Below are 13,373 nucleotides of genomic sequence, written 5' to 3'. Positions count from 1 at the left end.
CATTCACAAGGATTTTGCCATGTCCCCACATTCCCACACTTATTTCTCTAGATTAAGGACATAATTTTCTTTAAAAGCTGTTCCTCTCTATCTCTTACATCTAGTCTATCACCAAATGCTGCTGAGTTTTCCTTCAAAACATCCCTTCCCTCATCCAATTATATTGCTGTTACCCTTACAACTTCTTTCAGTGGACTCAATGTGCTTGCCTCTTGTCTGTCCTTTCCCCTATCCTATGATATGTTTTCCATCAGGTAATTTTCCCTGCTTGTGTGCTTGCCTATGGTCATGCTTTATGTGTGTCATATTTACTTAAAAAACACTCTTATGATCGGAACACCTTTTAATCATAGTATGCTTTTTTGGCTCAACAGAGAAATCTGCTCATGTTGATCTCTGAATTATGCCAGTGCTCAGTAATGGCAAATATTTTACCTTCTATAGGCCTGTACTTCTTCTTTTCCTTTTTTTTTTTAACTTTACTTTAGGTTCTGGGGTACATATGCAGGTCATGCAAGGTTGTTGCATAGTTGCATACATAACCCAGTGGTTTGCTGCCTCTATTTCCCCTTCAGGCCTGTACTTCTTGACCATCTCCGAGAAACCAGGGCTGACAAGAAGAGACTGCGGAAAGCCTTAAGAGAATTTGAAGAACAGTTTTTTAAACAAACAGGAAGGTATGTGTGGGCAGAGAGATTTTTAAAGCTAACTTCCTAGAGAATTATTGTTAATAATGAACTGCAATTTTTTGGCAGCAGCAGTGACTTTTTACAAAATATCTGTAATTTCCACACTAGCTTAGACTCAGGATTTGTCCAATCCAACATTCTAATAGTGCCAATATTAGTGATGTTTTATGGGACATGTTAGCTGTCAAGCGTGACGTCAATCTGTAAAAAATAAAGGATAAACTCTAAAAATCTCTGTTTGGACAATAAATCTCATCATAAATAAATGGATTTATTTAAACCTTTAAAGAATCTATTTGATTTTTTTTTAGCCCACATAACTGCTTCGTTGTTTCTCAGTTCTGCAAGTTACTCCCTACTTTATTAAATAATAATTCCTTATTTGCTTTAAATGCCTTCCTTAGAAGTTAGGATCTGTCCCTAATTATTTTATTTCAAGACTTGATAAAAAATTCATAGTCATTCTTTCTATCCCTTAAATATATGGTTAGCTTTATCATCTGTCCTCTACTTTTCTGTGTCAACCCAAGTCTCATTATACACTCTATTAGTTTCCTCTAATTTTTGATGTCTCAACAACAAAATTACATACATAATTGAGTGATAAGGGTTATTGATCCACTTTTGGAAGAGAGATAAATTGCTTAGTTATCTTGAGCCTCAGTTCCCACTTTATAAGCTGAAATGACTGGACTCCTGGGATACTTTGGGAAGCTACAGCTGTCATGTGAGATAACAATCTTTAAAAAAATAAATAAATCTAGAGTGTAACTTTCTCACAGCCACAAGTTACTAAGTAGATGAGATGACATTAAACTCATCATTCAAGTCATAAACTTATCAGTGCCACACTGGCTTCTCTGTATTCCTCTCCATTTAGGTATTGTATTTGACCTTTCAGTTCAGCAGGCTGAGGGTTGTCCTGATGGAAAGGGACTATTTTCCAAAGCACCTTGAAACTCTCATGATTGGTCTACTCACCTCTTTGTCCCTGGCAGGTTTTCCATGTTAGCCTACCAGGGATATTCTTTAGGACTGGACCTATTGAGTGAAAAGCTTTTTGCATTCAGCAAATACAGATCTAACAACCTATTTTCTATCTGTAATCTTGAAGTTGATTGCTACAAATCCAACTTACCTTTTTGGTGATGTTAACTAATCTAGTGAGAAATGGTATGTGGCTCATAAATTTAGAATATAAAGCATTTGTTACTAATTTTCTTTTTTCATACTTTTTTCTTTTATAAAATGTTCATGTAACTTTCCCTGCAAAACATTCCTTGGAGTAATAATTTTTTCTGGACTGTCTGCTATATCTGGGTAAATATGTGACTTGCACTATAAAGTTCCTGATATCTGCCTCTTTTGGATTAATGGTATGCTATGGGAATTTTTCATTCAGGGAAATATTTGTGGAGATGTTATCAAATATTGTAAATCAAACAGTCATTACATATGATAAATGATACTTTAAGATGTGTATACATTATTTTCATAAATTTGAGTTCTTTGAATAAATTTATATTTTTACCAATTTGAACCCAGGAATCTATCTTAAGGGGTTTGAGAACTTCTCAGTGTACTACTAGTCCTGCCTAGTGGATCTGCAGTGTCACTTGGTATGCTTTTGGTCATAAAGGGAAGTTAGCTATGTTCTATGCATAGTATAGAACATAACTAACACTGCAACTATGAGTCCTAAACCCAAGTCAGATAAGCCTATATTTGGCTTTGAAGTTTATGCCCCTTTTGGTGATATATTTCAACTAAATGCACAAAAGATGATCTTTTACAACTAAAATCAAACCATTGAATGGCTAGGAATTATGGACCTTAATTTTCTTTATCTAAGACATTTCACTGGGAAGGCCTAGCTATCCATAAGGTAAAATAACCATGCAAATGAATTAAAATGTTTAAGACACTGTAAATGTTCTTGGTAATATTTGCCATACAAGAGGCATGAGAATCATATAGATATTACATTATTATTAATAATTATGAGCCTGGAACTGTGGTAAGCACATTAGTATGTTTTATATAATGGGGAAACTGCTTCAGGAAAGACTTAGCAAAACTTTTCATTCTTGTCAAAGCACCCTTATTAACCAAAATGGAATATGCAAAACTAGGGAAAATTACATAATGCATTATTAATGTTTCTCTGTAATAATTAGGAAATTTCTTTACTTAGATTTATTTATAGAAATTAAGGTGGTATTCAGACACCCAGTTATGGTAAGTTTGACTCAGAACACAGAATGGAGGCAAAGGATTTATGTTATATAATTTAGACAATAGTTAAGAAGAATGCACTCTGTGGATTTGTGTACTGTTCTGAGTTCTGTACTAGAAATTGCAGGGCAATAAATAGTTATGAAATACAAGTAGATACTACATTCATAGACAATCTTTATAGATTAGCTTGTTTTTTATTTGGTAAGAGATAGAAATATCTCTTTATCACTATTGGAAAAATAGAAAGGGGTAAAGATAAAACATTAAATATAAGCTATTTACCTGGTTTCAGCCACAGTAATATTAGACAGTATTTGTAGTTATATTCAGTTGTAACTGTAGTGACTATATCCGTGTCCTCTACCTCTTAAATTTCAAAGTCATGCGTGGAAATATTTTCAAAACAATTAGCTATCTTATTACCAAGAAAACCAGAGACTTTTGAGACCCTGTCGCAATTATTTCCTTTAGAAAACATATCCTGACAACATATTTTTGTGGGAAGGCAAATGATTTTAACTCCTGATGTTACCAAGTTATTCTTCCAAGTAAACAGCAAGAGCATACTGCATACTGTATAAAAATCTATGCATTGTTACATGTCTAGCCTTAGTAGAATTAGTGTACAGAAGAGAACCACTGCAATGTAGATTCTCATAAATTACTTCAGTTAAGGAACAGCTCGCTCAGTGGTTCTACTATATATTAGCAGACACAGGTATTATAATTACAAGAAAGTCTGGAAATGTTTCAAATTTGTAAGACAGACCCTGAATGCTTTTCTTGTTACCATAAGTTATTAAATTATTTTAAAAATGTAATTTATGTAGTGTTTTCAGGTTAATATTTTTAACCACTCTATTAGGGCTAAACATTTTGTACAGGTGTAGGGCTGTGGCAGATAATGGGAGAATGACTGGACAAAGAATGCCTTGAAAGTTCTGGTTTTTGTTTGTTTATTTCTCCTTAGATCTTTTCACTTACCCCATTGTTGTAAGTCTACGCACCGGACCACAGATTTTCAAAACACTTATGTCATTCAAGTTTTCAAAGGTTACTGTTATTTAGAAACTTAGTAACACATGGAAGGGGGAGTGAATGAAGGTGAAAGGGAAGTAAAAGAAGATATGATGCAAAAACCAAGTAGAAGCTGTTACAGTATGCTTTTTCATATATGAATTATAAAAGAATATTTAATCACTGGATTCATTGTGAAGTAATAAACGTATTTTTTTCTTGCAGAAGTCCACAAAAGGAAGACAGGATACCAATGGCAGATGAGTATTATGAATATAAGCACATAAAAGCCAAACTGAGACTATTAGAGGTCCTCATCAGCAAGCAAGATGTGGCCAAAACCATTTGAGGTTCAGGAAATGTTATGATCACTTTCACCCATGATATAAAGTCAAGTTTATTTTCCTCTGCCACCCTTGCTAAGTAGTTCTGACACAATGATAATGGAAGCACTTTAGTGGTAGTATTAGCTGTTTTTAAGAAGGAATAGCAAGTTTAATTACATACAAGGAGAAGGGATTTAAATGGAAGGAAGGATACAACAGGTAGCCATATAATTGGGAAACAATTCAGTGTCCTCCATGCCAAGCAGAAAACTCACAGTCAATATAAGCATTTTAAAAAACTTCTAATAGTTCATCAAATCTAAATAACATAGCTGGGACACTTGTTAGGGGAAGTTTTAGTATCCAAAGATTGTTCATGATGTATGGAAAAGAGCATGATTTTTAAAAATCAATAAGAGGAAGAAAACAAATTCTACTTCTCAAGTAGGAAAGAATACAGCTAGCAAGAAAGTAATTTATTTGAAACTTCTGATGGATTTTGAGTGATAAAACATTTACTATCTTGTCCCTTAAGTCTGTGAGGCTCTCAGTACCCTAAAACAAACTAGATTGTGTCACTTCTATTTTTTTTATTTCTCTATAAAAATAACATATTATTTTATCTGTTATTTGAAATTTTACATTTCTGGTTACCAAAGTTCATTCTGATAGCATGTACTTTGTGAATTATCTTCTTTGTCTATAACTGACAGATGTTTATATTAAAATAAAATATTGTATTAAAATTTAAAATAGGTATTTTGGATAGATATGTGTCTGCAGTATATAATCTAATGTGACCATAGTATTACTGCTAATCCTTTTGTTTACTATAAGATTATATATAACTATTTTTTCATTGGGAGTATACATTTTTCTTAATGTTGCAAGGCATATACTTTGTAAAGTCAAAAAATTTCTCATGAGCTGAAGTTATTCTTCCTTCTGTACAAAATGAAAGATTTGGAAACTGTTTGCCCTGACACCTTGGAAAAGAAGCCAGAATATTTATTTGCTTCATCAATTTTAGTGCATATCATTTTGTGTTATTTTATATTAAGGCCTGTTTATTATTTTCATTTTTGTAAAAGGAAGTAAAAGGGCAACATTTTCTCTCATGTACCAACCTTGTTTGTATTTCTTTTTTCTGTAATGTTTAAGTATGATGTTGAAGAAATTCACATTTTCTTATAGTTTGAATGGGAAGACTATTGACTATTTCAGAAACAGACTATTTCAGAGGCTTATTGTTTTCTCTGTATTTACCTAATATTTTATAACTTTATGAATCAGAATAATGTCCTTCATAAATTTGTTTAATTGAAGTCATCTACTTGTAACAGGACAGATACACAACTATTTGAGGTTTACAAATTACATCTTTGATAAGGGAAATGGTTTCATGACATGTATACAATTGCTATTAAAATGTAACTCTATATATTCTATATGATTGTAAATATTTTATACAACAATACAAATAAAATATTTTTCTATTATATTTATTATGTTGATAACACAGTAGTTGTTTCCTGTTAGCTAATATAAATAACATAAATAACACTGTCAAACAAGGAGTTGGAAATGCTGACAATTCTAGGCTTCAAGATTTAACTCATGCTGCAATTACACCCTTTCATGCGGTTTGGAGTTATTCCAATATTTATTCAGTAGATTAAAATGAATGTATATTTAAACACCATTTATAAGCCATTATTTTGTACTTTGCTAAAGCGGTCTATATAACTGTTTTGTTATGTTTGGCATAAAGGAAACATAAAAACATTGCAGCATCTAGGCAATAAAGTGTCAGAAGGAGAAATTAGGGTATTTCACCGTTGAAAGTAGTGGGAGGGGTAGGGAATAGGAAAACACTAAAATGGCTCTGAATGAAATTTGGAAAGTGGTAGTTCGTTTTTGGCGACAGTGGCATGTGCATGCTTCAGTGGAAAACATCTGGTGATGAAAATGGACAACAGAGGACCAATGCTACTAAGGGAGGAAAAGGGGCTGAGTAAGAATAAGAAGAGTGGGCATTAACGTCCAACACTGATATTACAGGTTTTGCAGCTGGGATCTTTCTTTGCATTTGCAGTAGACAAACTCATGAGCTGATGACCAGTGATTTCTGCCACGGTGCCCAGAGAAAGATCCACAGGATCAGTGTAAATGACTTCTAAAATGACATCCTGGGCATGGTGGTAAACCAGCACCCCATCTTCTTCTGTACAGGTCAAAAATTTATTATCCTTAGAATTTAGTTGAGGAAGGCGCTGCTTACAAAATTCATCTCCTGGTGATCCCACAGGAGCAATAACAAGAATCACATAATGATAAGCAGTGTACATACAGTAGAAGTCCCCAAAGTATAAGTTAGTATTGGGGTTAAAAAGTTTTTCTGCTGCAATCTCAAACCTGTATCTTCCATAGGGTGAATCCTGGGGTGGCTTTCCAGTATTGAATTCAGTGCTGCAGCTGAAGAAGATGCCTTCTAATTTTCCACTAATAGGAGAGCCGTGGCTACCACTGTTATCCTTGACAGAGGGCTGCATAGCATTCCCATGATGTTCTCTGCAAGAGAAAACAAGTGGTCACTGCTTGATACAATTGTGGTAAACCCCCTGATTTATATATTTGAATGGCCCAAATGTCAAACATCTACTGTTAAAGGCCTGAATACCTCTCCTATCAGATTAAGGGGACAACATATTTTGATATTGCCTATAGATGGCTGAATTCTAGCTTTGACCTTAAGGTAAGGATGATCTGCTACAAACCTTGGAGACTTTGCATTAAATTAACATAATTATGTAAATTTCCTCACCAGAAAATTCAAACTGGACTTAGAAACCTTACAGGTAAAATCATACATACATTAACTGCCAACTAGGTTTCAGAAGTGGCTTTTTGAAGAGAAAACTGAACTAAAGATGTTGGTTAGTTAAATATACTGAATGTTTTTTAAATGAGTGCTGTCCAATTATACTGGCACAAAAGTTGTGTTTTGTTTTGGCTTTTTAGCACAAGGACAGTTTACTAATCAGGTTATTTCTCTGGCATTTTGCTTAGAACAGTGCTGGTTATTCACCCTTTACCTAACCCTCAGATCCATTCATTCTCCACCAGTCTTCCACTGTGGCCTGGAACTCTTATTCAGCTCCTTATCTCTTGGACTCTTCCATTTCAGTTCTACCAATGTAAGGCAACAACATATATAGAGTTGGAGGAGGTAAAGCCTTTGGTGTGTCTTCCTATACTTCATGCTTCAGGACCTTCTGTTTCTGTCAGGGCTGAGTTCTTCATAACTACGTATACCTGACTACTGCTACTGCTACTGCTGGATAAATTCCTACTCCCTTTCATTCCCAAGAAGAGTAAAACTTTTCAATTCCTGCTAGTTCTTGGTTACATTAGCATCCCTTATTTGGTATCTTAACCCTGACTACACCTCTATAATAGGTAGTTTTGTTAAATTCTCTCCAGAATCCCTCAAATGTGGCTTGTTTTTTTTTTTTTTTTTTTTTTTTTTTTTTTTTTTTTTGCTGGCTCCCTAACCAGTATGACTTGGGAAGCAAAGTTCAAGCTATTACTCAAGCAAGGGAAAGTTCCCTGAGGCAACGTGCTTCTTAAAGAGTTTATGGGTCACTGAGATGTGCTCTTGATCTGCCTCTGAATTTAGCAGCAATGGATCTTAAATTTACCACCTGAAAACCAGCTAGGGAGCTTATTTTATGCAAATTCAAGGAAAGACCAAAAAATTGTCACAGTTAAGAGAATAAGGAAATGTACAAATAAATGCAGTGTGATATTCTGGATGTGACTCCATACTTTTACTTGGACTGTTCTTTTTTCCTTCTGATGTTCCAGTATTCATTCTTTTATTATTTCCTTCCTTCCTGTTTCAGAAACTTCCTTTAAGATAGATATGCTGTTGACAAATCCCCTTAGTTTTCCTTTATCTGAGGACGTCTTAATTCCCTTTTATTCTTGAAGAATATTTTCACTGGATATAGGATTCTCAGTTGACAGTGCTCTTTCAGCATTTGAAAATATCATACCACTTTCTTTTGGTCTAGACAGTTTCTGATGATGATGTCCTTCAGATTGTTTTTATTTTTCCTTACACGTATGGTATCTTTTCTTTCAGCACTTTCAAGGTGGTTTTTTTTTTGTTTTTTGTCTTCAGTTTTCAGTTTGTGATGTATCTTGGCATGGATTTCTTTGGGTTTATCCTATTTAGTGTTTTCTTAGATTGAATCTGTATGTTTATGTTGTTTGCCAAATTTGGGAACATTTTGGCTATTATTTCTATGAATACTTTTTCAGTCCCACCCTCTTTCTCCTTTCCTTATTAGTCTCTCATATCCATAAGACTGATATACGTTTTTTTCAGTGAGTTTTATCTCTATTGTTCAATTTTGGTAATTTCTATTCTATCTTCAAGAAGTTTACTGATTTTTTTTCCTTTGTCCTCTTGAATCTGCTGTGGAATCCATGGACTCTATCCAGCTTTTTACTTCACTTACTGTGTGTTTATGTTCCAAATTTTTCATTTAGTTCTTTATACCTTCTATTTCTTTGCTGCTTCTATTTTTATCTCTTTCAAATGTTTTAGTATGTGCTTGTTGAACCATTTTTATGGTGCCTGCTTAAATATCTTTATCAGATAATTCTAAGATCTGCATTATTTTGGTTTTGGTATCTTTGATCATCTTTTCTCATTCAGGTTAAGATTTTCCTGGGTCTTGGTGTGATGCATGAGTTCCATTTGTATCCTGGATATATTATGTTATTTTATTCTGGATCTTATTTAAATCTAGTATTTTAGCAGTCCTCTTCTTGGCTATCTACCAATGGGTGGAAAGTATAGGGTAGTCACTTAATTGATGTTGATGGGGATAAAAGTCCAGGTTTCCTACTTACTCAGTCTCCAGTGACACAGGGTAGGGGGGTCAGTTACTACTTGGAGAAGGTAGGAGTTTAGACTCGCACTAGGCCTGTGCTTACATACTACAGGCCAGAGAGAGAAGGGGTGTCTCATTACTACTTGTCATGTAGGTTTCACAAACTATGAAGGCAACCCTCATTGTCTCCGGGCAATGGTGGAAAATCCAGTCTCCCTATTCAGGCTTCTCTGATACCACTCTAGCAGACGGTGGAGGGAGAAGAGTGTCCCCTTATAGACGTGAGAGGGTAGAGGTCTAGGTTCCCTGCTTAGCCTTGACTGGTAGATGGGGGACTACAGGTTTTTGTTTGTTTGTTTGTTTTTTCCTACAGTGTTTGCCTGGAGTATGGCAGTTATTGTCCAAAAGGTTTCTGCATTTGAAGACATCTCAGTTTCTTTCCTGATCCTGTGGGTAAACAAACATACTTTCTGGTGTTCTTTTTTTTTGTTTGTTTGTGCCCACTGGCATGTCTGTGTTGCCAGCTACTCCAGCACCTAGTCCAGAATATAAGAGGTTAAAAGAAAACCCAAGGAACTCACCACTGTGCTGTTGAATCCCAAAGGTCCCTAACTGATACATCTTCTTTCCCCCTTAGTCTTCTGATATTTATTTTATATATAATGTCCAGTGCTTTTAGTTGTATTTAGTGGGAGAAATAGGGAAAAGAGTGTCTACTCCATCTTGTCCCTGTTCAAAATTTCTTGCCCTTGTTACATTCTGATTAACAAAACACAAATATCTATATTATATGTGTCTTACATGGATCTATTAGTGCAATTACATGAAATAATAACAGCAACAAATATATAAACAGAAAATGTGTACTAGAACCTGCATTTTGGGAATATACAATCTGACACCAGAATTAGAGACATTCCTACACATGTCTACCAATCTCAGTGAATTCCTGAAATCTTTCAGATATAAAAGGAGTTTCAAGGACAATTAGACTACCTAGTGAATCTGAACAAGGGGTAAGAGAGAAAGTAGTATTTTTGTTTGGAGTATGGGAAAGCAATGCCCATTTAGGAATTCATTTTTATAGGAAGAGGTCAAAATGAGTTCATTCCTTATGAACTAAGAATTTATCCAGTTTTTCATAATTTAAAATGGATTATAAATGTTGGAAAGTTTATCCAGTAATCGAAAGTTTCCTTTCTATTCAAGCATTCTGAATAACAAGATGATATTTAAAATGGATTTCAATCAAGGAAATGTGTCCTAATTAGAGTTAATGACAAAAAGAAAATCAACATCCATGGAATTAATGTCTACTACTTTTTAATAAGGCTTCTTTAAAAAGCAATGTTGAAAAATTATACCGCACTGTGGAAAGTATATTTATTTATACATACTGCATTAAGACATAGTTTACATGGATTTTATAACTATCATTATGGAAAACTTAACAAAGGTAACTTTTCTAGTGAGTAAACACAGCTTTCATACTGATAGCTGGGAGTAAAATCAGGCAATATACACAACAATTATCCATTTTCTAGGCACTCTTTTATCTTTGTTTATTCTTGGAAGCATTTTTGAAAACACATGAACCAAACTTTAGATTACTGAAGGACCTAAAAACAAAGGCCAGTTCCCATTGAAGGGACAGAGAAAAATCATAAAGAAATACTGCCCTCCAGTGGCCACCTAAAATAGACAGTGGCAATGTTCCAGGAATATAAACCTAGAATAAAAGATGTAATTATTTATTCTTTTGATGTATTTCTTTTACTAAAGACAACAGCAATAGGGAGTTTTTTTTTAGTTGTATGCATATACAGACAGTTCCTGACTTATGATGGTTTGGTTTACAATTGTTTGACTTTATGATGGTGTGAAAGTGATGAATATTCAGTAGAAACTGTACTTTGAATTTTGATCTTTTCAACACTTTTTTTTATAAAATAGGCTTTCTGTTAGATGATTTTGTCCAATAGCAGGCTAATATAAGTGGTCTGAAAATGTTTAAGGAGGCTAGGCTAAGCTATGATGTTTTATAGATTAGGTGTATTAAATGCATTTTCAACTTGGTATTTTCAGCTTACAGTGAGTTTATTGGGAAGTCAAGGAGCATCTGCATAAACATCTCCCTTGCTGAGTCTATATGGTCATTGCCAATCCAAAATTGACAAGCACAATAATTTATGTTGTGTCTATCAATCTCTACTCTCTAAATTAGGTGAAAGTAGGTATCTACCAGAAATTATATGGACTCTAGGGTATGTACCAATTGAGAAAATGAAGGACTAAACTTTGTATTTATAAGATATTCAAACAAATGGCAGGAATATTTTTCACCATCAAAATGCATAAAAATATATTCTCTTGCTAAGTACTTAATTTGAAGAACACAGATGACTACGTGTGTTCTTCTCTCTGATTCCCATTGCATTTTCCACAGCTTGAAGCTGATTTAAATCTGGAACCATGGTCTTCATTTAACAGAAACTAGAGAAGAATGAAAGAAACACAAAGAACAGAAAAGTTTCTTAAATATTTTTCATATACAGTCCTGTCAAGGATCCTTTAGAGTCTGAATTGAGGCTTTTAAAATGACAAATTATAGAGATTGCTGTGTAGAAGTTTTACATCTTATATAGCATTTGCCATTTTAAAAGCCTTAGTCTTACTTCAAAATATACATCTGGCTATTTATTCTCTTCAAATGTTCTTCTACAAATATGAAAGTGCTGTAAGTATAAAAACTACCTCATGATAGAGTTTTTTTAACATCTTGGGAACTGCTTCCAGGGATAAACATAGGCTATCTTGGAAATTCTAGTAAAATCACTAGAATTCAAAAGGAAACAAAAGCGATTAGCCTCATAATAATTGATAACAGCTGATATGGTCTGGCTGTTTCCCCACTGAAATCTCATCTTGAATTGTAACTCCCACAATTCCCACATCATGGGAAGAACCTGGTGGAAATTGATTAAATTATGCGGGCGTCTCTTTCCTGCACTGGGTGTTCTCGTGATAGTGAATGAGTCTCACGAGATCTGATGATTTTAAAAAGGGGATTTTTTCCCTGCACAAGCTCTCTTTTTGCCTGCTGCCATCAATGTAAGATGTGACTTGCTTCTCCTTGCCTTCTGCCAAGAGTGTGAGGCCTCCCCAGCCATATGGAACTGTAAGTCCAATAAACTTCTTTCTTTTGTAAATTGCTCAATCTCAGGTATCTCTTTGTCAGCAGGCTGAAAAACACACTAATACAACAGCGAAAAGACTTCTATTTAGGTAGAAGTCTGTGAATCCCACCTGATTCACCATAATATTTCATGAAACAGTCATTCTTTTATCCTCTCATTTTCAATGTCTTAAAAAGACCCACAAAAAGAGGAAAAAAATAGTAGTAAGTATGATGTAGATGGCAGGACAAGCGTGAAAATGAAATGCTCATCAATCTAAATATTATAGGTTTAAGATCCTCTAGTCAATTGGGCAGGAAGTGGTATCAGAAATGATTATGGAAAAGAATCTAAGTGAAGTAGAAAAAAAAAAATCTCATCATCTTTTTCTGCTTAATTTTTCTGAAAAATAAAAACCCATGTAATTATTTTGAAAAAGCTAGAATTGCTATTTGACAGAACTAGAGTCGAGGGAAACCTGAGCCTAGAATTTTTAACTATATTTAGTAAAACAAATCACTATATATTTTTGAATCTTACCGAACATAGTCAAAATATTCTTTGTGCTGATTACGATAAAAAACAGAAAACTTAAGCATACGTCCTGCAATCACTTCAGCCTTCTCCAACAACTGTGTTAGATGAACTTTTGAATAGTCTGAAAAAAATCCAAAAAAGTCTGTTATTAATAATATGGCACCAAAAGTACCAACTATATACTTAATAAATTGAAGATTATTAAAATTCACCTTTAGGAAATTCAACTTAGTAAATAGGAAATTCCATTTAAAAAAGAAAATATTCATTGTCTATGTGTGGCACATTTTTCTTTCTACAAAAATACTTTTGTTATGGTTTCTGGTTGTTTCTTAGACTACCAGTGCTTGCATTTTTCCATTTTTTGAAATCAGAGATACTGAAACAAAAATTAAGTTAAATAACTTTTCAGCGGGCGCGGTGGCTCAAGCCTGTAATCCCAGCACTTTGGGAGGCCGAGGCGGGTGGATCACGAGGTCAAGAGAT

General features: G+C 34.2%; 2 protein-coding genes across 6 annotated transcripts in view; one reads left to right on the top strand and one right to left on the bottom strand.

Annotated features, from left to right (window-relative positions):
• Positions 1–5,771, top strand: part of FAM13C (family with sequence similarity 13 member C) — a 115,276-nt gene extending 109,505 nt beyond the window's left edge. For all 5 annotated transcript variants that reach the window (XM_017542268.2, XM_017542270.2, XM_017542267.2 and 2 more), the window contains 2 exons: positions 576–677; positions 4,170–5,771. In XM_017542268.2, coding sequence (XP_017397757.1) covers positions 576–677; positions 4,170–4,293 — 226 coding nt within the window. In that variant the 3' untranslated portion in view covers positions 4,294–5,771. The remainder of the gene's footprint in view (positions 1–575; positions 678–4,169) is intronic.
• The window catches only part of PHYHIPL (phytanoyl-CoA 2-hydroxylase interacting protein like), a 76,817-nt gene continuing 67,313 nt past the window's right edge, over positions 3,870–13,373 (bottom strand). The window contains exons 4-5 of the mRNA XM_017542272.2: positions 12,891–13,008; positions 3,870–6,841 (exon numbers count right to left, since the gene is read on the bottom strand). Coding sequence (XP_017397761.1) covers positions 6,307–6,841; positions 12,891–13,008 — 653 coding nt within the window. The 3' untranslated portion in view covers positions 3,870–6,306. The remainder of the gene's footprint in view (positions 6,842–12,890; positions 13,009–13,373) is intronic.

This window comes from Cebus imitator, unplaced genomic scaffold (genome assembly GCF_001604975.1).
Source record: "Cebus imitator isolate Cc_AM_T3 unplaced genomic scaffold, Cebus_imitator-1.0 Scaffold142, whole genome shotgun sequence".
NCBI lineage: Eukaryota > Metazoa > Chordata > Mammalia > Primates > Cebidae > Cebus > Cebus imitator.
This window is presented reverse-complemented; position numbering and strand designations above follow the sequence as displayed.